This window comes from Pipistrellus kuhlii, unplaced genomic scaffold (assembly GCF_014108245.1).
Source record: "Pipistrellus kuhlii isolate mPipKuh1 unplaced genomic scaffold, mPipKuh1.p scaffold_m20_p_1, whole genome shotgun sequence".
Taxonomy (NCBI): Eukaryota; Metazoa; Chordata; class Mammalia; order Chiroptera; family Vespertilionidae; genus Pipistrellus; species Pipistrellus kuhlii.
In genome coordinates, this window is record NW_023425404.1 from 91271635 (window position 1) to 91297374 (window position 25740).

General features: G+C 42.6%; 1 protein-coding gene and 1 pseudogene across 6 annotated transcripts in view; both read right to left on the reverse strand.

The window, feature by feature from the left end:
* The window catches only part of ARIH1 (ariadne RBR E3 ubiquitin protein ligase 1), a 142485-nt gene that overhangs the window by 26142 nt on the left and 90603 nt on the right, over positions 1 to 25740 (reverse strand). For all 6 annotated transcript variants that reach the window (XM_045587221.1, XM_036456759.2, XM_045587212.1 and 3 more), the window contains 2 exons: positions 13011 to 13077; positions 402 to 508 (listed from right to left, as the gene is read on the reverse strand). In XM_045587221.1, the coding sequence (XP_045443177.1) occupies positions 402 to 508; positions 13011 to 13077 (174 nt within the window). The remainder of the gene's footprint in view (positions 1 to 401; positions 509 to 13010; positions 13078 to 25740) is intronic.
* On the reverse strand, positions 17763 to 18275 carry LOC118729323 (annotated as a pseudogene).

The following is a 25740-nucleotide window of genomic DNA, read 5'->3' on the forward strand; positions in this document are numbered from 1 at the left end:
TATATATTTTATTCTTAAGAGATAACTTTAAAACAGAGCAAGAGCCATAAAGGAACCAAACATAATTTGACAAAATAAGCAATCAGAAATGAGAATAATTGAATTCTTGTCCCAGGTCTATAAGCTTATTTCCATTTAAGTTCTGCTGGAACACACAGGAAAATGAGATTATAACTGTACTTTTTACCATCAGATATAAAACTTAGATCAATAAGGAAAGAAGAAAGCTATTTAGGAGTGACTTTTAAGTCTAATTGTTATTTGAAAGAAATACACACTATTTTAAACCAATAATACCTACTTCCCTCCTTCCTCACGTAAAATTTTATTCTCTATTTTACTTCTAAGAATAAATAGAAAAGCAATGCCCACTATTCCAATTTAAGAAATCCCTTGCTTACCAAAACTGGCGCCCACATTTGCAGCGAACAGGCTTAGCATCGGGATATTGGACTTTAACAACATGGTGGCAATCTGGGGCAGGACACCACTTTAACAGTCTATTGCACTGAAACACAAGTTAGAAAATAAAAAATGACAAATTAAATTCTGATGCAAGATTTGCTAGCACATCAAGCAATTATTTATATTAATTCCCAAGCATAAGGGACAAAGAGGCTGATGGTGACATAAGCATATATTGTAAAAACCTGCCACCAATACTCAGTTTTCCACAGCAATGCTTTTTAAATGTACTATTGTTGTTTTTTTTATTTACTAAATTACCAGTTTATTATAAAAATATACAACTTAGTGAGGAAAGAAGAAATAAAATGGGAGTCACTATAGTTAAGTTGCTAAATTCCTAAAATCAAATAGCCTGAGGTATGAATAAACGATGCACTATTTTTTCTAAGATTATAGATACCCCTGAAGAACTGGTTTTATTAAACATTATGTACTTCTTGTTCTATCTTCAAAATACCTGTGAGAAACTTTGGTATAACTACTCATTAGGGAACCACTAAAAAGTATTAATTTGTTTACTAGAATGGTTCTATTTCAGAGCAATTTTCAAAGATGCAGGAAAATAATACATTCTTCAACTCAGGAATGGCATTTAGATGACACAGAATAATTTGAAACAAGCAAAGGGATACATATGAAAGTTCTCCCTTTGACCATAAAAAGCTCTTCTAAGAACAAAAGGCAGTTTCTAAACTATGGTACAGATCACATCTTAGTTCTTCAAAAGAAAATAAAGCTTCTCAAGCATTTTTGTTATGGAAAAAAGCATGGCAAAACCCTCTGCAACTGACTTGAACTTTACTGACAATTTCAAAGCAAAAAATTACTATTCCTAAAATATGCTGATTTCTAGAAGATCTGCTTGAGTTTAATCACTAATAAAAATAAAAATCACTATAGAGTAATTTAACTATAGAAAGAGTTAAAATATCAAGTTATACTGATGCTCCTATACTGGGGCTGACTACTTCCATAAAAAACCAGAAAGTAAATAATGGCCTCTGGGTTAATAATGACCTCTCGCAAATATTCAACTCTGCCACTATAGCTCAAAAGCAGTATAAAGCAGCCCAGTCGGAGTGGCTCAGTTGTTGACCACTGACCTATGAACCAGGAGTTAATGGTTCGATTACTGGTCAGGGCACATGCTTGTGTTGCAGGCTCAATCCCCAGTGGGAGGAGTGCAGGAGGCAGCCAATCAATGATTTTCTTGTCATTGTTGATGTTTCTCTCTCTCTGAAATCAATAAAAACATATTAAAAAAAACTATATAGAACAAATGAGTATGGTCAAGGATATCTTTCTTTTCTTTTTTTTCTTTTCTTCTTTTTTAAAGAATATATATATATATAATTGATTTTTTACAGAGAGGAAGTGAGAGAGACAGAGAGTGAGAAACATAGATGAGAGAGAATCATAAATCAGCTGCCTCCTGCACGCCCCCCACTGGGGATGTGCCCGCAACCAAAGTACATGCCCTTGACTGGAATCGAACCCGGGACCCTTGAGTCCGCAGGCCAACACTCTGAGACAAACTAGTCAGGGCTATCTTATTTTTTTTAAAAAGGCAGGCCATAGTGTGGTGTTTCTCCTTTTTCCACATCCCACATGGAAAAACGACAGGTTCCTGAGGGGAGGACCTGGGGATTACGAAATTAGAGAAAGAAAGAGTTAAGAGGCAGAAAGATTCATAAAGCTGGGAGCTATGAGATAGTCACCCACCCCCACCTAGCTCCCAGCTTTATGAATCTTTGTGCCTCTTGTCTCTTTCTTTCTCTCTCTAATTTCTTAATCCCTCAGGAACCTGTCGTTTTTCCGTGCGGGATGTGGAAAAAGGAGAAACACCACAAATGGCACCCCGAACAGGGACTTGAGTATGGAGGAAAAAGTGAGGGGGTTGCTTCCATGATGTGTGCACAGATTAAGTAAAGTTTTGGGGAAGTGTATTATGTATTGTGAATTGTGAATTCACTTGAATTAAACTAGGTGTAAAACATTGGATAATCTTTATAAGTTAAGACTATGCTCAAAGTTCATAGATGCTTTGTTAAGTGTAGTCAAATTCTTGATTTCTATCTTAAGTTTTGTTGATGAAACCTGGGAAAAACTCAGAAAGCAGTTGCATGACCAATACTCAGCAGGAAGTCAAGAGAAAATTCCTATTTTAATTGATGATGATCTTGATTCAGCACAGGAGAGTTTAAGAATGTCTAAGTGGGGTGCAGCCATGGCCTTACAGCCTAGAGTGGAAGGGTGCGAATCTTTAAGAATACCATTTGCACCATCTCCACCTCCATGTGTAAACTACTTGTAAGCAGGTAGAAAGGATTAAAAGAATTTCTCAGCAACTGCCAATAATTCTTTATCTTAAAATTTTTCTTTCCTTAAAAATAAAAAACATACATAAAAATTGAAAAAGTAAAAAAAAAAAAAAAAAAAAAAAAAAAAAAAAAGGAGGTGGCGGCCCATTGCTGAAACTTCCCCTAAAGTAAGCAGGATGTGGGGGAAAGGAAGACACGTGGTGATCCAATATGAACGCCACTCCCCAAGAAAGCCACCATAAAAGGCCTCATATTCACCATCTTTCTTTTTCCAGCTAGTGACTTAAAGCTTTTACAAATTCATAATGCATCGGGGATTTCTGTGCTCATGAGAAGCGAAAAGACCAGTTTAAAAAACGAGTGCGCATAGTTTTTAAGCTGGACTTAACTCTTTTCTGTGTACAGAATTAAAAACCCTAAATTTTTTAGCTTTAAAGATGGCAAAGATGAACTGGGAGAACGGCATTTTAAGCAGTCCCTTTTGAAATTCCCACCTTGAGGCAAGTAACCAGCAGGAAGTAGATAACAAGCTTGCTTATGAATGGCTGATGCAAAAACTTAGTAAACCATATATGGATATAAATATTTGTTTGATGTTTTTTTCCATGTTAAAATTTCCAGGCCTTAACAGAGATGATTCTTGAAAAGCTCCAAGGGCCCGGAGTAATACAATAAATTTATTCTCTCTTCTTAAAGGAAAACTTTTTGAAACAGATATAATATACTTGAAATTGCATGGTATTATTCTACAATGTCATTATTATTATTGATATTTTACAACAGCATATTGTACAATTATTCCAAACAAACTTAAAAATCTATATATTTTTTTTAATGTTTGGCAGCAATTTAAAAGGACATGAAAGGGTTTAATTCCTTCCAGTGTGTGGAAAGCCTCACTGGGAAGGCACTTGAGCATCCTATATTGGCCCTTCTTGCTTTATTTGCAAAGAGGAACCCTCTTCTCACAATTCAATTGCCCACAACTGTTGCTTGAGTTTTCAGTTCATGCTGAGGTTGAAGCCTCATGGTGAATGGTACCATGGATCTGTCTCTCGCACAATGGCGTGAGCTGGGCCTTCCCTGAAAAAACAAACAAACAAACAAAAAAAAGCCTGGGTTCCCCAAGATATGTGATGTGTGCCAGGGCCCAGCCAGCAGGCAAGGGGATCCCAAGGCAGGTGCTGGACATGGAGGCCATAGGGGCATAGGCTACCAAGAAGACAGAACTGAACCTCACATCACCCTGCTTGGCCCCGGAGGATGGCTGGTTAGTCAATGACGGGTAAGACTCCTCAAGGGAGGGGCAACCTAAGACAACCTAAGACTCCTCAAGGGAGGGGCAACCAAAGTCGCAGGGGGCCATCAGGAGAGAACTTGAAGCTCAACAGAGCTGGGAAACAGATCCTCACCCCCCAACGTTGCAGGGGCTTGAACACTCGCCCCTTCTGAGGGAGGTCTCCTGCCCCATGGCTGCTTCACATGTTCAGCTCAGATTGAGACCCAGCTACAAACAAGAGACTTAGCCCAGCTCATATTGAGACCCAAGCAACAGAGAAGTGGCTGATGGTGACTGTACTATAACTAATTATGGCCTAAATCCAGGAATGCTCAGGGCTTTTTCAAGGATGCACATAATTCTTTTCATTAATTTTTACAGAGTAAACTAAAATTGTTGTGAGAGAGCAGGGCGGGGTGGGGCCAGCTCCACCTTAGCCCTAACCCAACCAATCAGGTCAGCCAAGGTAGTGGCACCACCCTCCCTATAAAACCCATTGATATGTTAAGTTCTTTCTCTTTCTCACCATGCCCTCGCAGGTGTAAGTGGGACTGAGCTCTGACTAGTCCAAAATAAATACAGGCTTTCTGCAATTGCATCGGATTCAGCTCCCTGGTAGTCTTTGGGGTTTATGACACTTGGGCATTACATATGGGGCCTTGTTCGCGATCTCCAAGACTGAGGGACTCTGAATCTGGAGAGCCTGTCTGGCCGCAGTATAAGTGTGTGAAGGGATCCCTGTGGGAAGTGCCTGAAAGGTCTAGCGGATGCGCTATTGAAGGCTACAGGCCGGAGAGATCAAAAGACGTTTTGATCCTCCTTTAGGAGGGACAGAATTCCCTCTCAGGACGAGGTAGACGGTGTGAGGCCGTCGTTTAGTTTTAGGCGCCGCTTCCACGGAGTTGGAAGGCTGTTCTTGCGCCCCCCCCCCCCCCCCCCCGTCTGTTCCTGTGTTCTTTGTTTGTTTGTATGTTTGTATAAGGGAAAGGTTTCAGTTTGCTCTTGTTTGTAAATTTGCTATAAAAACTTAAATCTGAATGTATTGAATTGTTATAATACTGAAAATGTTGATGTGGGGAGTTCTCCTGGTGGCTGTTGTAATTTTATGTGTTATTTTATGGACTCACTCTATGGATGTTATGGGACAGACTCAGATTACTCCTTTGAGCATTGTGATTAATCATTTTCAGGAAGTAGAGGAAAGAGCTAACGATTTTAGTATGGAGGTCTGGAAGAACGAATGGCAGACTTGTTGTTCAAGTGAGTGGCCAACTTTCAATGTCGGATGGCCACCAGAGGGAACATTCGATTTCCCTACCATTTGCCGGGTTCGGAGTGTCGTCTCTCAACCCAAGACAGGTTACTCCGATCAGCTCCCATACATTATAATGTGGCAGGACCTTGTGGAGAACCCACCCTTTTGGCTTAAGCCCTTCATGGCTCCATGCCCCTTGGAGCCAGAACCTATTTTTGCCTTACAGGGAATGGAGAGGACAGAGAAGAAAATCACCCTGCTATCAGCTCCCCCTACTCTGTCTTGCAGGCGGGAACTGAAGAATTAATTTTTCCTCCCTCCGTATCAGTTCCCCAGGGTGCCGGAGGAAGAACCTGACCCTCCCCCATTAAGGGGAGCAGACGCCACGAGGAGAGCGGGAAGGCCGCCGTATACCAGACAAAGAGCCCAGAGGGAACAATCCGCCTTCGTTGCCGACTCCACTGTTAAGACTTTACCCCTGCGAGCCACTGGTCCCCCAGATCAGCCCCATCACTACTGGCCTTTCGCCACTAGCAACCTTTATAAGTGGAAAGCTCAAAATCCTGAGTTTTCTGAGAAGCCAGCGGGACTTATTAATCTGTTGGATTCTATCATTTTTACCCATCAGCCAACCTGGGACGACTGCCAGCAGCTCTTGCAGGTCCTGTTCACTGAGGAGAGGGAGAGGATCCTTAACGAGGCCCGGAAGCTGGTTCCAGGCGTGGATGGGAATCCTACCACCAACCAGGCTCAGATAAATACCTCTTTTCCTCTGACTAGGCCTGAATGGGATTTCAACACAGCAGAAGGTAAGGAGAGGCTCCGGGTCTACCGCCAGGCTCTAATGGGGGGTCTCCGGGCGGCTGCCAGAAAGCCAACTAATCTGGCTAAGGTAGGGAGGGTACAGCAGGAGAAAGATGAATCTCCAGCAGCCTTTTAGAGCGGATCATGGAGGCATTCCGCACCTATACCCCCATGAATCCAGAGGCTCCTGAGAGTAAGGCAGCTGTTATTGTAGCCTTTGTAAACCAGTCTGCTGCAGATATTAGGAGAAAATTGCAAAGAATAGATAGACTGGGAGAGAAGAGTCTACAGGACTTGTTGTTGGTGGCTGAAAAGGTGTACAATAACCGGGAGCCCCCTGAAGATAAACAGGCTCGCAGGCAGACCCGAGACCTGGCTAGGATCCTGTGGGCCACCACTACGGACTCCCCTGAGAAACGGGACCTCCGCCTCCGACAGCTTGCAAATGATCGAAAGAAAGGTAAGGAGACCTCCGGGGAAGAGAAGTGGAAACTGCAGAAGGATCAATGTGCATACTGCAAGAAGATAGGGCATTGGGCTCAAGAATGTCCTAAGAGAGGCAGTGGGAAGGGGAGCAAGACAGACCCGAGTAAAGGTCTTGGGGCTTGATGAACTAAGTGATTAGGGGAGTCAGGGTTCGGACCCCCTCCCCGAGCCCAGGGTAACTCTTAGAGTGGAGGGGACCCCTGTGGACTTCCTTGTTGACACCAGAGCGCAGCATTCGGTCCTCTGCACCCCACAAGGAAAACTAACTAGCAAAAAGTCCTGGGTGCAAGGGGCAACTGGTATGAAACAGTATTCATGGACTACCCGAAGAACAGTGGATTTAGGGATGGGCCGGGTAACCCACTCCTTCATGGTAATACCAGAATGCTCCTACCCACTGTTAGGACGGGACTTACTGACCAAGATTGGAGCTCAGATACCTTTCAGACAAGGGAGGCCTCAGGTAATCGATGGCAAGGGCCACCCTATCCACTTTCTGACTCTGAGAATAGAGAATGAGTACCGCCTCCACCAGGAGGTGCTCCCAAGGGGGGATAACATGGATAGATGGCTATGAGAATTCCCCATAGCCTGGGCAGAGACAGGAGGGGTAGGACTAGCTGCTCACAGGACCCCAGTCCTAGTGGAACTAAAGCCAGGAGAAGGTCCGGTAAGGATCAAACAGTACCTCATGTCTCAGGAGGCCCGGGAGGGAATTCAGCTACACATCCAGAGACTGTGGAGTCTAGGAGTGCTGGTTCCCTGCCAATCTACCTGGAAACACCCCCCTACTGCCAGTCAAGAAGCCTCACACAAATGACTACCAACCGGTGCAAGACCTTCGGGAAGTAAATAAAAGAGTCATGGACATACACACAACTGTCCCCAATCCATACACCCTCTTGAGCTCCCTGGTGCCCACCAGAATCTGGTATACTGTATTAGATTTAAAGGACGCCTTCTTCAGTCTGCCGCTAGCACCCAGAAGCCAACCCTTGTTTGCCTTCGAGTGGTATGATCCAGAGGAAGGCTACAGCGGACAACTCACCTGGACACGACTGCCTCAGGAGTTCAAGAATTCGCCCACCATCTTTAATGAGGCACTACACGAAGACCTGGGTGAGTACAGAAGGGAGCACCCTGGCTTCACCCTCCTACAGTACATAGATGACATCCTGATTGCTGCCGACAAGGCCGAGGACTGTGAATAAGGAACCCAGGATTTGATGGTCACCCTGGGGGCCTTGGGGTATCGGGCATCCGAGAAGAAGGCACAGATATGCAGAGAGAGGGTAAATTATCTGGGGTACATCTTGGAGGGCGGACAGCGGCGATTATCAGATGCCAGAAAAGAAACTGTCCTAAAGATCCCCACACCCACCTCTCGAAGAGAAGTGAGAGAATTCTTAGGGTCGGCTGGCTACTGCCATCTCTGGATTCTAGGTTTTGCTGAGTTTGCCAGGCCCCTGTACGAAGCTACCAGAGAGGGGAAGACATTTGAATGGACAGAGAAAGAGGAGGCTGCCTTTAATCAGTTGAAAAAGGCCCTCCTACATGCCCTGGCTCTGGGACTGCCAGACATTACAAAGCCCTTTCACCTCTTTGTAGATGAGCGCAAAGGGGTAGTGAAGGGGGTTTTAACTCAAGCCTTGGGCCCCTGGAGCCGTACAGTAGCTTACTTGTCTAAGAAACTAGCCAGTGGCTGCCGGCTGGCCACTGTGCTTGAGGATTATTGCGGCAACTCCTAGTGAAGGATGCTGAGAAGCTAACTCTAGGGCAAGAAATCTGGATTACAACCCCCCATTTGGTAGAGGGAGTTCTAAAACTGCCACCTGATAGATGGATGAGTAATGCACGCATGACTTACTACCAGTGCCTCCTCCTAAATCCTCCCAGAGTGCAGTTCCGCCCCAGAGCAGCCCTCAACCCCGCAACTCTCCTGTCTGACCCCGACCTAGATGCCCTGCTACATGACTGCACCGAGATTTTGGAACAGGTGCATGGACTCCGGAAGGACCTGACAGACCAGCCCCTCTCAGATGCAGAGGTCGCATGCTTCACCAATGGAAGCAGCTTCATGAGAAACGGGCACAGGTACGCAGGTGTGGCAGTAGTAACTGAGACTGACACCTTATGGGCAGAGGCTCTGTCATCTGGAACAGCGGGCAGAACTCATTGCTCTGACAAAGGCATTGACACTAGAGGCCGGGAAACGACTCAAAGTCTTTACAGATAGCCGATACGCGTTTGCCACAGCTCACATCCATGGGGCAATCTATCAGGAGAGAGGGCTGTTGACTGCAGAAGGAAAGACTATAAAAAATAAACAAGAAATACTCAACTTGCTAGCTGCCTTATGGCTCCCAGCCAAGTTAGCTATCATCCACTGCCCAAGACACCAGAAAGCCTGGTGTAGCCAGAGGCAACCAGAAGGCTGACCAGGTGGCCAAGGAAGTAGCCCTCACTGCAGTCCCTGCAATTGCCAGACCCAGGGAATCCAGTTCTGCCGGATCAGCCCGGATACTCCCAGGAAGAATTAGAGCGAATCAAAAGCCACCCAACGAACAAGGAAGTCAGAGGCTGGTGGTATGCTCCAGACGGGAAGCTCCTGCTACCAGACCAGCTTGGGATCCCGATGTTGAAACACATACACCAATTGACTCACCTAGGGTCCCGGAAACTAAAGGATTTGGTCCGGCATGCTAAGATCAAAATTCACCAACTGGACGCCAGAATAGATCAAATTGTATCAGCCTGTAAAACTTGCCAGCTTATAAATGCAAGGGCCGGGTCAAGTGGAAAAGGAACCCGGCTTAGAGGAACAAAGGGGTGCACTGGGAGATTGACTTCACTGAGGTAAGGCCGGGAAAGTATGGCTATAAATATCTTCTAGTTTTTGTAGACACCTTTTCTGGATGGGTAGAAGCATACCCAACTAAGCATGAAACAGCCCAGATAAGAAGCTACTGGAGGACATTCTACCTAGGTACGGTTTTTCAGCTATGATAGGATCAGACAACGGCCCGGCTTTCATCTCACAGATAACAGGCAATAGCCAAGGCTATAGGGGCAAACTGGAAATTACATTGTGCGTATAGGCCCCAGAGCTCAGGACAGGTAGAAAGAATGAATAGAACATTAAAAGAGACCCTTTCTAAACTAACCATGGAGACTGGCAGAGACTGGGTGGCTCTCCTTCTCTATGCTCTTTACCGGGTGAGGAACACTAGGCTTCACTCCCTATGAAATTATGTTTGGTAGGCCCCCGCCTATCATTCCCAATCTTAAGACAGAACTGCTAACTGAATTTGACAACCAAGAAATATCTTTTTCTTTAAGAAGGCTCCAGAGAGTGCATGAGGACATTTGGCCACGCCTACAGGCCCAATCCTGACGCCCCACCAGTAGCGGCCGGGAGACTGGGTCTTTGTCAAAAGACACGGCCGGGAGACACTTGAACCACGTTGGAAAGGACCATACATCATGGTGCTGACGACGCCCACTGCCCGCAAAGTGGACAACATTGCGACCTGGGTCCACCACACCCATGTTCGGCCAGCTGACTCCTCTATCCAGGAAGACTTCGCCAACCGATGGAGCATCGACCTAGACCGGGACAACCTCCTTAAGCTCAAGTTACGGCGTACTCAACCTGCCTGAAACTGGAAATTTTGTTTGCAGCCGCTCCGGCTGCAGGAGTCCCCCACACCTCATTCACTGGTTCGGGGGAAAAGACTCACTTCCGCCCTGGACACTCCCGACCCCGCTGTGTAATCTTGTGTCTCCACTGGACACATCTCATGGACTCCCCGAAAATGTCAGATCAGGGCACGGGGAAGGAGGAACTTTATGCACCCTTCAGAGGTGCAAAAGGTCCCATGAATGGGCCTATTAAGTCTCAAGACAAGGGGGGAATGAGAGGGCATGGCGGGGTGAGAGGGCAGCGCCATGGGGGGCCAGCTCCCGGTAACTGGACTCTAGCCCTAACCCAACCAATCAGGTCAGCCAAGGTAGTGGCATCACCCTCCCTATAAAACCCATTGATATGTTAAGTTCTTTCTCTTTCTCACTATGTCCTCGCTGGTGTAAGTGGGACTGAGCTCGGACTAGTCCAAAATAAATACAGGCTTTCTGCAATTGCATTGGATTCGGCTCCCTGGTAGTCTTTGGGGTTTATGACAGTTGTTAAAGTATTAAATTTGACAGTAAAATAGTCAAGTTTTCAGATAAGTTAATATTCAAGAAAATTTAATTGTACAAGAGGCTGTTCCTAAAGTATTAACCAAAATTTCTATTTCTATTGGTAATTTCTATTACCATTTCATGGTAAAATCGCTTAACATGCAATGAACCCTAAAACAGCCATAGTTTTTGTGAAAAACTCAAAATTTAAAAGCTATCAAAACTGCATTATAAAAAAAATATTCCAAAAGCCTCCTAATTAAATAATAAAAAGGGGGATAGTGGAAAAATACCATGTAAAGAAAAAATGTCCTGTAAGTAAATTACATCTAAAAAAAAATATTTTTTCTTTTGAAAACCAATTTTCATTTGTAATGCAAGACAGCCATGAAAAACACACATGGTATCAAGTAAGTCAAAGAAAAATTGTTTGGGGAAAACAATTAAAAGGATCACAAGTAAAATTTATAGAAAAGATTCCTTTATTAATTTTGGTCGAGATATGTTTGCACGTCTTCAGAAAAACAACTCCAAGACCATGTGGATTCCTGCAACAGAGAGGAATTAGCAGGAATACTCCATCTAAATTGAAGAAAAGAGGAGAAAGTCCAGACATTGAAGACGCTGACGACAGATTGCCCAGGATAAAATAGAGATGGTTGGACCTGCATCGCCACCATCCAGATATCAATGCAGACATGCACATATGAAGAACTTTTGGACTCAGAACTTTTGGACATTGAAACTTGGACTTAGAACTCTTAGACTTTGAAATCTGGACTCAAACATTTTATTGTTCTTATATGTTTATTTCTGGTCTGCAGATGCAAGATTTTTTAAAAGAAAGAAATGGGGGAGATGCCAGAAACCAATCTTTGTCTCACTAATAGAAAGAGGCTGAAGCTCTGAAAGGTCAGAACCCTATCTAATTGAGACAATAGTAACTGAGGCAACTTCCCCATCTTGTAATCATGTAAATCCTTACTGATATGATAATCCGCTTATTACCTGCCTAAGGGCTATGGGTGTTTCCCAAAGCTGCTTAAGGGTAATAGCAGCCTCAATAAAAGGAATAGCAAGGCCAGAGCCTAGAGAGTCTTCCCACTAGAGGTTGACTCCTGCCTGACCCCCAAATTAACTCTTTTTTAGTCTCTCTCTCCATTTTAGTGTGTGGCCTCCTCCAGAAACTGGACCCTGAGTGGGCCCTAATCACGCGGGTCATGTTAAGGGTTCCCACACCATAGTTTGCAGACCTCTGTCCTAATAAAAAGATATTTGATAAAATCACAGCATTCATTATTAACAAAGCTTATTGGTAATGGAAGCTAAAACAAAGTAGAGTTAGAGTACCAAACATGATTATATCAGTTATAATTCTGTTAGGGATCAAGAGCTATAAAGGAAGAATAATAAAAAAAATAATTTTATTATCAAAGTTGAAGAGAAATCTACTTATTGATTTGTCACAATCCTGAGATAAATATCACATGATCTCACACATTTGTGGAATACAATGAACAACATAAACTGATGAACAAAAATAAGACATAGAAACATTGAACTGACAAGACTGGTTTGGCTCAATGGATAGAGTGTCAGTTTGGGGACTGAAGGGTCCCGGATTAGATTCCGGTCAAGGGCATGCACCTTGGTTGCGGGCACATCCCCAGTAGGGGGTGTGCAAGAGGCAGCTGATCAATTACTTTCTCTCATCGATGTTTCTAACTCTCTCTCTCTCCCTTCCTCTCTGTACAAAATCAATAAAATACATTTTAAAAAAAAGAAACATTGAACAGACTGCCCAACCTATGAGGAAAGGCGAGGGGTGAGGGGTAAGATTTGTATGCATGCATATGAGCATAACCGATGGACATAGACAATTAGGGGGTGAGGGCATGTGCTGCAGTGTGTGTGTGGGGGGAAAAAAGGGGGAGGAGGAGTGGCCCAGGAGAGGTCAATGAGGGGAAAAGGAGACTGATGTAATACTTAAACAATAAAGAATTTAAATTAAAAAAAGAAAAACAACCTATATGCATAACCCATGGACACAGTCAATAGCATGGTGAAGGCAAAATTGGGTAGAGGGGGGCAATGGAGGAAAAAAGAAGAGACATCTATAATACTCTCAACAATAAAGATTTTAAACAAAATTAATTTCTATTATAAAAAAGAATTACTCTAATTAAAAGAGAAACTGTTAAGATAAATCACTTACCTCGACAAAGCTATTTGTTATTAAATGTTGATACTTTAATTTAACCTTTGAATCTGTGATCAGGCGCCTGAAAGCAAGAATAAAAATAGTTTATTAGGGAGTTTTAGCCAAGAGTATTTTCTGCATTTATAAATAAAATTTCAATGCTAAGGCTATAAAACTGCCCTAACTTGAAAATATTAAAATGCACATAGATTATCAATAAATATAACTGTAGTAATCAAAACAATATTTTCTATATTTTATTAGTTTCTATAGTTTTATTTTGGTAGATGTTTTCCCCATATTTCTTACATTCTAAATATTCTACTTTTATCCAGTTTGTATTAATATTTAGTGACTTACCAACTACTGCCAATTTTAGGCCCCTTTCAGAGTCTTTTGACTGACATTTTGCCTTAAACTATTGTATAATTTCTCAGCGACCTTTCCTCAGATCCCCTCTCCAAAATCAGTGTGTGAAATAAGAGATGACAGGAATGTTAGAAAATTGATCCACGTTTTGAGTGTTTGCTTTCATTCTTTCTTTCTTTTTTGCGTTCTCTTGGTAATTTATCAGAAATACTGATTGTAACCTGGCTTCTCTTGTCCACCAAGAACACTATAATTCACAACTACTTCTAGAGATCACAGGAACCCATGAAAGTGAAGAACGCTGAAGCTTAAGTTTCATTAGTTTTAATAGTAAAAACTCTTTTAAATGTGTAAGAAAAAGGTGTTGCTGAGCCCCTCCACCTTGGGTACACACATGCTGGAGCCCTTAGTGAGCAGGCCTCTGGATCCAGACCTCTGTAGCAACCCAGAGCTCCCCAACACAGGGAAGTGCATTTTAAAGAAATTAAAGTAGGATTGCAAGACAGTGGTGGATTAAGTGATAAAACTGAAATGTCAACTAAAATATAGAAAAAATCAAACTGAATAACCAACTGAAGACTAGTTGGAGAGAACACTTATAACCAAGGACTTAAAGAGGAGGCCATAACAAGAGTGATAGGAAATGCTGAAGCACAAGAGGGCACAGAAACAAACCCAAGAAGGCTGCAGCTGAAATTTGGGAGGGATATTTCAGCAGAGGGGGGCTCCCCATGAGAAGCGTGAGGTTTGAACACCCAGCTAGCCTCCCCAACCCTCAATAACAGAACTGAGAAAGGTGGCCACATAACATCTGGCTGTGAAAAGCAGATGGTGGTGTCCTGCAGGGGGAGAAGGTAAATGTAGGCACCTCCTTAAAGGCACTGAATGTGGTTGTCAGTCATTCTGGCAGAGGGAGGGAGAGTGGACTAGAGTTGTGTGAGAAGAGTGTGGGATTGGTGGCACTGGGGAGAGAGCTGAGAAGAGAGTCACCTGGAACCCCTGTGCTGAGGCATTCCCTCATGCTGCAGAAAGCATCATTCGTAGGAAAGCTTTTCCCAACAATGCAGCTTTGGGGGATTGGTGGGGAGAGAAATTGTCCCAACTATTAGAAACCCTTTGCCTACCATGTGGAGTTTATGGTTCTGCTGAACTCTGCAGCCTGAGGCTCACTAAGTGACCTAGACTAACAATCAGCCTGCAGGAAGAGGCAGCTCTCTGGATGCTTTGAGTCTTTCTTTGCCTAATCTGCTTCTGGGCTTGAGGCTACAGAGAACAGATCAAGTTGTGCAGCTTGGTACTTTGCACAAGCAGCCAGCCTAAGCAGAGGGAGCCACAAGCCATTGGTCACTGATAGCCCCAGAGTACTCAGGGCTAGTCACAAACCGCATCTGGCATTGGCCTGAAAGAGAGAGACTCCAAAGAGGCCACCAAACCAATAAAAAACCCAATGGACAGTTTCAGACAACACCAGAACAGGATCAAATAGGCTTCACAAGCACTATATCCACATGGAGATATTGGCAGACTCCAAGCCCTACTGAGGTGAATGCAGATTCTTGTGATTAACACCTGCACAGCAGCCTGCACACTGTGTTGGGGGATGAGCCAGCCTGACCATCAAGCCCCCACACACACAAGTCAATAGCAATCAAGATTCAATTACAACAGGCAAGGCCAACACAATGTGCACAAAGGACATTATTACAGCATCCAGATCTGGTGATCAGGGAGACTGCTTTTGGGTCCCACAGATCACCTACTACATAAAGTCACCCTAGCAAGAGTGGGGGTTGTAAGCAGATCTACCGTAATTAATTTGTAGAAACAAACCCAAACAGGCAACTAAAATTTGGAGACAAAGAAATAAGCCCCAAATGAAGGAACTAGATAATTCTCTACAAAATTAACTAAATGAATTGGATATTAGCAATTTATTAGATATAAAGTTCTGAGTAATGATTATAAAAGGATGCTCAACAGCATGAAAAAAGGCATAAAAACTACAAAAAATGAGTCAGAAATGAAGAATGACATAGCAGAAATAAAGAATATATGAATAGAAAAATACAGATTAGAAGAAGCTGAAGATCTGACGAATTAGAATACATGGTAGAAAAAAAAAATCACTCAAGAAAAAAACCAAAAAGAAAAAAAATTAAAGAACAGGAGGACAGTTTAAGAGAGCTGTGGGACAGCATGAAATGTTAACAGTATCAGCATCATGCAGCGCATTCAACAAAATCAAGTAACCATTTTTGATAAAAACTCTCAGCAAAGTGGGAAAAAAAGGATCAGACCTCAGCATAATAAAGACTATATATGACCAACCTAAAGCCAACATCATATTCAATGGGCAAAAACTAAAACCATTTCCCATAAGAACAAGAAAAAGACAGAATGCTCGCTTTCACTACTCTTATTCAACACAGTACTAGAAGTGTTTGACACAGTGATAAGACAAGAAGAAGAAATAGAAGGTATTCAAATTGGAAAGGAGGAAGTAAATCTCTCATTATTCACAGAAGACATGATATCATATATAGAAAACCCTATAGCCTGTCTAGCATGGCTCAGTGGTTGAGCGTCGACCTATGAACCAGAAGGTCCCAGTTCAATTCCTGGTCAGGACACATGCCTGGGTTGTGGCTTCAATCCTCAGTATGGGGTGTGCAGGAGGCAGCTGATCAATGAACCCCATATTAATGCTTCTATCTCTCTCTCCCGCTCTATAAATAAATAAATAAATAAATAACCAAAAAAAAAAGAAAAGATAATTCTAAAGACTTCACCAATTTAATGAATTTAATAAATTCAGCAATGTAACAGAATATAAAATTAACACACAGAAATTGATGGCATTTTTACGCATCAATAATGAATTCTCAGAAAGTAGAAACTAAACAAATAATCCCATTTAGCATTGCAACAAAAATATTAAGATACCTAGAAATAAACTTAACCAAGAAGGTAAAAGACATGTACTCTGAAAACAATAAAGGACACTGAAAAAAAGAGAAAGAGGAAGATATAAACAAGTGGAAGAATATACCATGTTCACGGGTTGGTAGAATGAACATCATTAAAATGTCCATATTACCCAAAGCAATCTACAGATTCAATGCAATTCCTATTAAATTACCAATGGCATATTTCACAGATTTAGAACAAATTACTCCAAAAATTTATATATGGAACCAAAAAAACCCCCCAAATAGCCATAGCAATCTTGAGAAAGAACAAAGTTAGAGGGATCACACCACCAGATATGTTATACTACAATACAAAACCACTGTACTCCAAACAGCCTGGAACTGGCAAAAGAACAGATATATAGACCAATGGAACACAACAGAGAACCCAGAAATCAGCACAAGTTATTATGCCCAATATTTGACAAAGGAGGCAAGAGCACATAATAAAGTAAAGGCAGTCTCTTCAATAAATAATACAAATGGAGTTAAGACAATCCCTTCAATAAAACAATGGAGTCAAGACAGATTTTTCAACTAAATAATACAAAAAAAAGTGAAACTAGACCACCAACTTACCCCATGCACAATAAACTCAAATGGATAAAAGACTTAAATGTAAGATGTGAAACCATAAAAACCCTAGAAGAAACAATAGGCAGCAAAATTTCATACATTTCTTATAGCAATATGTGTCCTCTTAGGGCAGAGAAAGTATCTCGTACCTTTTGAGACAGCATAGACACACATGAGAGCATTATGCTAAGTGAAATAAGCCAGTCAGAGAAAGATAAGTATCATAGGATTGCACCCATATGTGGAATCTAATGAACAAAGTAACCTGATAAACAAAATAGATCCAGAGCCCTAGCTAGTTTGGCTCAGTGGATAGAGCATCAGCCTGTGGACTGAAGGGTCCCAGGTTCAATTCCAATCAAGGGCACATGCCCGGGTTACAGGCTTGGTCCCCATTGTGGGGTGGTGTAGGAGGCAGCCAATCAATGATTCTCTCACCATTGATATTTCTCTCTCTCTCTCTCTCCCTCTCCCTCTCCCTCTCCCTTCCTCCCTGAAATCAATTTTTTAAAACAGTGTGTGTGTGTGTGTGTGTGTATATATATATATATATATATATATATATATATATATAGAGAGAGAGAGAGAGAGAGAGAGAGAGAGAGAGAGAGACAGACATAGAAGCATGGAACAGACTTTCAAATCTCAGAGGGAAGGTGGGGGTGTATGGTAAGAGATCAACAAAAGAACTTATATGTATATATGCATAACCCATGAACATGGACATAGACAATAGCAGTGATCGCCAACTGGTAGTCCGTGAGGTCTGAAAAGTTGGCAACACCTGAACAAAAGAGTCATGAAGGCCTGGGGTGAGGGATAAGTGGGAGAAAAAAAGGGGATATATGTAATATTTTCTTTTTTTTTTTTTAAACAAAAGCCAAGTTTATTTGTTCATTTCTGGCATTTGAAGTACTCCTCGATGACATCCTTTGCCCGAGACTCTTTGCCATAGTCCTTCACCACCACGCAACTGCAGCCAACCACTTTATGGGGTTTTCCCTCTCTGTCGATTTTACAAAGGCCTACCCATTCCCCTAGTTTCTTGTTGTTGTCAACCTGGATGAGGTTGATTTGGTGTTCAGCACAAAGAGCCTCCACCAACTTGACGTACATGGGCTCATCACAGTTGGATGCAAGCACACAAAGGTGGGCTTGGCACTTGTCTAAGGCTTTGGCGGCTTCCGCGCGCGAGGCCGTTGTGGATGAGGGCGGTCTTCAGCACCTCTTGCAAAGCAGTGTTAACGTCAATTACACCTCTAGCAGCAATGCCTTCCTCGGCCATGGCGGTGGGTTATGGGTAGAGCCGAATCTTGAACGCACCCAAGACTCCGCCCCGCACAACTCCGCGGCGGCAGGGGAAGAGATATGTAATATTTTCAACAATAAAGATTAAATAATATATCTCTGCCCAGCTGGTGTTGCTCAGTGGGTGATCATCAACCTATGAACCAGAAGGTCATGATTCAATTTCTGGTCAGGGCACATGCCTGGTTTGTGGGCTTGATCCTGGGGAAATGGGGGAGGTGCAGGAGGCACCAGGTGATTATTGATTCTCTCTCATCATTGATGCTTCTCTCTCCTTTTACCTTCCTCTCTGAAATCAATAAAAAAAATTTAAAAATTTAAAAAATCTCTGATTTAGTTAACAAGTCCTTTAAATTCTAGTTATTTATTTTAAAAAAATGGAAGCTACATACCATTAGTATACAATTAAATAAAAAAAATTAAAATCCCTCTTTCTAATCCCTAAACCACCCCAGCTGATACCACTGTTAAAATTCTCTTATGGGAAACCAAGATAGAGGCATAGGTAAACACTTAAACTGCTGCCTCGCACAACAATTTCAAAATTACAACAAAATGGACATCATCCAGAACCACAGGAAGGCTGGCTGAGTGGATATTCTACAACTAGAAGGAAAGAGAAAAGCATACTGAGACTCAAAGGAGCTGTAGGAGGCAGAGATACTGAGAAACGCGGTGTGGAGAGGACTGGCAACTGAGTGCACAGCTGGCTTTCTCAATTGGGAGGGAGACAAAAGCTCCCAACTTCGCTGAACTCCGATTCCGGGTGAGACTCTGGGAACCCAGACTTACACGGGGTGAAATTGGACTGTCAAGAAAAAGAAAAACACACTGAGACTCAGAGGAACTGTGGATGGCAGAGGTACTGAGGAGCGTGCAGACAGGGCAGGTAACTGACTACGCGGCTGGCTTTCTCAAGCTTGAGAGAGACAAAAGCTCCCTGAACTCCAGTTCAGGGCGAGACTCTGGGGACCCAGACTCATTTGGGGGGAAAATGGACTGTCTGGAAGTGAGCGGAATTCGAGGGCGGCTTTCTCTTAGAGGTGCTTGCAGCGATTACCACGGGACACTGAGACAAAGGGGCCTATTAGGGAAAGGCTGATGAGAAACCAATGCTGTCTGCTCCGGCCCATCCAAGCTGAGGACAGAGGCTTTTGCAAGTCCGGTCTCACAAGTGTGTCTCCAGCACAGATGTTCTCCCATCATGCACAGCTGATCATCACAGCCAATTGGCCTGGAGGTCAATTCCTCCCAGTGATAAAAACAATCAAGGCTTAATTAAAACAAGACTGTGCTCACAGCCTACAAAGGAATGCAGATAACTGGGGAGGCTGAGCCACGGGGCCCTATAGAACACCTAGCACACAAAGCCACTCTATCAATTCAGGGAAGCAGCAAAAAAAAAACGGAATCAAAGAAACAGATTACAAATGAAAGAAATGCAGGAAAGCATCAGCTGGATATAGAGTTCAAAATCACGGTTATAAGTTTTTTCAAGAATTTTCTAGAAAAGGCCGATAAATTTAGTGAGACCCTCAAGGATATGAAAAAAGAACAACTAGAAATTAAGCATACACGATTGAAATAAAAAAATATTATACAGAGATCCAACAGCAGAGTAGAAGAACACAAGAATAAAGTCAAAGATTTGAAATACAAAGAAGCAAAAAACACTCAACTGGAAAAGCAAAAAGAAAAAAGAATCCAGCCGAAACCGGTTTGGCTCAGTGGATAGAGGGATGGCCTGCAGACTAAAAGGTCCCAGGTTTGATTCCAGTCAAGGGCATGTACCTTAGTTGTGGGCACATCCCTGGTAGGGGGTGTGCAGGAGGCAGCTAATCAATGTTTCTCTCTCATCAATGTTTCTAACTGTCTATCCCTTTCTCTTCTTCTCTGTAAAAAAATCAATAAAATATATTAAAAAAACAAAAAAATAAAAAAAGAATCCAAAAATATGAAGATAGTGTAAGGAGCCTCTGTGACAACTTCAAGCATACCAACATCAGAATTATGGTGGTGCCACAAGAAGAGAGAAAGCAAGATACTGAAAAGCTATTTAAAAAAATAACGACAGAAAACTTCCCCTACCACGTTAAAGAAATAGATTTATAAGTCTAGGAAATGCACAGAACCCCAAACAAAAGGAATCAAAGAGGACCACACTAAGACACATCATAATTAAAATGCCAAGAGCAAAAGACAAAGACAGAATATTAAAAGCAGCAAGAGAGCCGAAACCGGTTTGGCTCAGTGGTAGAGCATCGGTCTGTGGACTGAAAGGTCCCAGATTCAATTCCGGTCAAGGGCATGTACATTGGTTGCAGGCACATGCCCGGTGGGGGGTGTGCAAGAGGCAGCTGGTCGATGTTTCTCACTCATCGACATTTCTAGCTCTCTATCCCTCTCTCCTCCTCTCTGTAAAAGTCAATAAAATATATTTAAAAAAATAAAAGAAGCAAGAGAAAAACAGTTACCTATAAGGTGGCACCATATGACTGTCAGCAGATTTCTCAACAGAAACTATGCAGGCCAGACAGGAGTGGCAAGAAATATTCAAAGTGATGAATAGCAAGAACCTACAACCAAGATTACTCTACCCAGCAAAGCTATCATTCAGAATTGAAGGTCAGATAAAGAGCTTCAAGGATAAGAAAAAGCTAAAGGAGTTCATCACCTCCAAACCAGTATTATATGAAGGTATTTTTTAAGAAGAGGAAGAAGGAGAAAAAGGTAAAGATAAAAATTATGAACAACAGCCGAAACCGGTTTGGCTCAGAGGATAGAGCGTCCGCCTGTGGACTGAAAGGTCCCGGGTTCGATTCCAGTCAAGGGCATGTACCTTGGTTGTGGGCACATCCCCAGTAGGGGGTGTGCAAGAGGCAGCTGATCGATGATTCTCTCTCATCGATGTTTCTAGCTCTCTATCTCTCTCTTCCTCTCTGTAAAAAATCAATAAAATATATTTAAAAAAATTATGAACAACAAATACATAATTATCAACAAGTGAATCTAAAAATCACATAAATAAAAAATCTAAGGAAAAGAATAAACTGGTGAATATAATAGAATCAGGGACATAGAAAGGGAGTGGACTGACAATACTCGTGTGGAAGGGGGTATGGGAGGTGCGAGAAGAGACTGGACAAAACCCGTACATCTATGGATGAGGACAGTGGTGGGAGTGGGGGGTAAGGGCAGAGGGTAGGGTGGGAATCGGGTGGAGGGGAGATATGGGGGGGAAAAGAGGAACAACTGTAATAATCTGAACATTTATTAAATTTTAAAAAAATTCTCTTATATGAGCCTAACCAGTGGTTGAGGACAATAGGGGGGTGGGGTATTGGAATGAGGGGTTGAAGATAAATATGTTGATACCTTAATCAATAAAGAAATTAAAAGAAAAAAAGAAAAGAAAAAGGAACAGAAGAAAAAAATTCTCTTATAAATATTCTCAAAGTTTACTATGCATTTACCATGCTGCATATCCAAAGAGCTCAAGAAATCCCAAAGAAGATAAACACAAAGAGAACCATATCCAGGTATATCACAGCCAACTGCTTTAAGCTCAAGACACAACAATTCTTGAAAGCAGCAAATAGAGGATAACAATATAATTAACTAGAGGGTTGGTACATGACATTCGTGTATGTGTGTGTGTGTGTGTGGGGGTAACATGGGGAAGAGCCAGGCCTGCGCCCTTCAGCAGTCTGGAAGCGCTCAGTGTATGTCTGACTGACAGCTGCGGGGAGTGGGCCTAAATTGCAGTCAGACATCCTTAGCACTGCTGCGGAGGTGGGAGAGGCTCCCACCACTGTCGCTTATGCTTGCCAGCTGTCTGCCTAGCTTGTGGCTGAGCGGCGCTCCTTCTGTGGGAGCACAGTGACCACCAAGGGGCAAATCCTGCATTGAGGGTCTGCCCGATGGTGGTCAGGGTGCATCATAGTAACTAGTCATTCTGCCATTCGGTCAATTTGCATATTACCCTTTTATTATATAGAATCGCTGCCTTCTAACTTCCATTTTTGTCTTTTTAAAATTTTATTTCAGAGAGGAAGAAATGTATATTTCTACACATATACATTTGTAGAAATTGCCAAACTGCATTAAAGTGTTTGCAAGGGTTTATACTATTGTACTATATTCTCACTCAATTACCAAATCTTTACTTCTTACCAAAATGAAATGTAAAAAGGACTTAAAAAAAGTTATTTTGCCCTAGCCAGTTTGGCTCAGTGGGTGAAGCATTGGCTTGCAAACCAAAGGGTTCCAAGTTGGATTACAGTCAAGGGTATGTATGTTAACTGCAGGCTCCTCCAACTGCCAGGGACTTGGGTGGGGCAGGTGCAGGAGGCAACCAACTGATGTGTTTCTCTCACATGTTTCTGTCTTTCCCTCTCTCTAAAAGATCAATGGAGAAATAGCCTCGGGTGAGGATTATCAACAACAAAAAAGTTATTTTATCTGCCCTGGCTGGTATCCTCAGTGGTCAGGGGTGTCGAACTCAATCAGAGAAGGGGCCAAAATCTAAAATCCAGCCTAAATCGTGGGCCGAATGGTTTACTGAACAGTCATAAACTGACAATGTTAACTAGAAATGTGAATTTAAAATGAGTGGAACAATCTTTTCCTTAACAGTGCTGTTAACCAACTCACATGCTATCAAGCAAAACAGTAATATTGGAATGTACCTAAAATGCTCATTGTTTTGTTTTCTGGCTAGATGTCTGACACCGTTTTCCCCAGATCAATGAGTCAATGTTCGGTTTTATTTCTTGGGCTGTAGCAACCCACAAAACAGCATGGAGGTTGTCATCGGTAATGCGTGATCTGTGCTTGTTTTTGTTCAGATTCATTATTGAAAACATCTGTTCACAAAGATAGGTGCTCCCGAACATGGGTAGAATACGGGCAGCATGAAGTCGGAGCTCTGGCATTGAGTCAGGGGGCAGTAGAGGGTAGAAGTCCTCAATTTCAACATCCTGAAACCTTGATTTCAGGCCACTGTCAGACTGAAGCTCGATTATCTCCATCTGAAGGTGATGGGGCACATTGTTGACATCAACTGTAAAAGGATTGGCAAAGATGTCAAAGCCTGAGTGCTGTGTTCTAAAGTCAGAGAAGCGCCGCTCAAATTCACTTAGTAAACGGCTAACTTTGGTAGCCAGCCGACTGCAAGGAAAAGTACCAGAAATAGTGGTTGAGATACTCAAACAAACGGGAAAGTGGGCAAGATTGTCCTGTTCCAGTTGGGACTTCCATAGTTGAAGTTTACGCTGGAATGCTGTGATCATGTCAGACATCTTCGTGATGACTTGTTTGCGTCCCTGCAGCTTCAGATTCAGTTGGGCAAGATGCTCGCATATGTCACACATCATAGCAAAATCACATAGCCAGGCGGGATCCGACAGTTCAGGCAAGGGCTTTCCTTTACTTTCCATGAAAAGAGCAATTTGTTCTCTGAGCTCAAAAAATCTTTTGAGGACTGCGCTCTTGCTCAGCCATCTTACTTCTGTGAGGTATGGCACGTCTCCATGCTCTGCACCCACCTCCTGTAAAAACTGCTGGAACTGGCGATGATTCAGGCCACGTGCCCGTATAAAGTTAATAGTTTTAATGACTGTGGTCATTATGTCATTCATGTCCAGAACTTTTCCACACATAGCCTCTTGGTGGATAATGCAATGATAAGTAATCAAGGGTGTGTGGCAGTGACTTTTTTGCATTCTTTCCTTCATTAGTCCAACCAAGCCTTTCTTTTCTCCGCACATTGAAGGTGCGCCATCGGTAGTTAGCCCCTTTTCCCAGGGTATTTTAAAATTATTTATAGATTTATCCACAGCCTCAAATATATCTCTACCAGTCGTCGTCCCATGCATGGCAGCTACATCCAAAAGTTCCTCAGTGACAGAGAGGTCGGTCTTCGTAGCACGTATAAAGATGGACAGCTGCGCTGTATCAGTGTTGTCTGTGCTTTCATCGATAGCAAGTGAAAAAGAGAGATAACTGCATGCCTGTTCGGCCAGCTGTGATGATAGATTTCCTGAGAGTTCTTGAACTCTATCTGCAATGGTGTTTCTTGACAAACTGACATTTTGAAAACTCTGTATCTGGTCTGGGCATACTTGCTCACACACTTTTAGCATGCATTGCTTCAAAAAGGCACCCTCTGAAAAACACCTTGAAGTACGGGCAATTTCTTCAGCCACTATAAAGCTTGCTTTCACTGCAGCATCATTTTTCGCTGTAGCCTTTGTAAACATTTGCTGCTGTGATTGTAGTTTGCCTTTTAGTTCTTTAACAATTTTATGCTTTTCTTCCAAAGTATATTTGCCATACTTAACATTATGTTTGGTGTCAAAATGACGGCGTATATTGTACTCTTTCATCACCGACACTGTCTCATAACACAATATACACACTGGTTTGCCCTCTCTAAGCACAAACATGTATTCATTTTCCCATTAAATTGTTTGCCTTCACCGTCAACTTTTCTTTTCCTGGACATTTTGGGATCAATATTGGCAGTAAAAGATATAGTTTATTGGAAATCTGCGTTAGAAGGAAAAAGTTGAAAACTGCACAGGGATAGCTTGATTTGGCAGATGGAGTGGAGAAAAAAAAAGTCAGTCAATAAATGCCTGGCTGGGTACAGATAGCAGATTCTGTTGCGATTTTTATGCCTGCACTTTATGCCAGGAACTGGCAGCTTCTGCTGTGTATTTTTTATGCCCACACACTCACTCTCTCCTCTCCTCTGCCACCCGCACAACCACATCGGATGGCGGACTATAGGTCACGCCTCCTGAATCTCATGAGACTTGTTATCTATGCGCATGCGTAATAGATAGCAAGTGCGGCAGCCGGCAAGGCGGCAGGCGAGATCACAAGCCTCCTATGTCATTGTGATGGAACGCAGCGAAGTGCAGTGATGACAGCGCGGTGTGGGCCACATTGCAAGGCCTGGCGGGCCAGATTTGGCCCGTGGGCCTTGTGTTTGACATGTGTGGGTTAGAGCATTAGTGTGCACACTGAAGTGTCATGGGTTCGACCCCCACCTCCAGTCAGGGAACATGAAGGAGTTAATGTGTCTCTCTCATATTGTTGTTTCTTCTATCTCCTCTTGCCCCCCACTCTCTCCCTGCCTCCACTCTCTAAAAATGAATGGAAAAAATACTCACAGGTAAGGATTAAAAAAAAAAGTTTAATCTAATTTTTACATTTACGTAAGTATGTTAGCTATTGCTTATAACCATTTCCATTTCTTTCACTATGCAATCATTTAAATTTCCTTCATTGTGAACTGCTTTTTCATGCTCTCTCCAAAGAATTGTCTTACTGATTTGTAAAAGCTCTTATGATACTAGCCATATTTGTTTTAGTTCTTGGAAATATATTTTCTCCATTTCCCATCTAGTCCCCCTCCCAAATGAAATTATATAAAATAACCTTCTTAACCACATCTCACAGCCCAAACAGTACCAACTCAGGAATTAACCAACTTGGTTGGGCCTTTACCCCAGGGT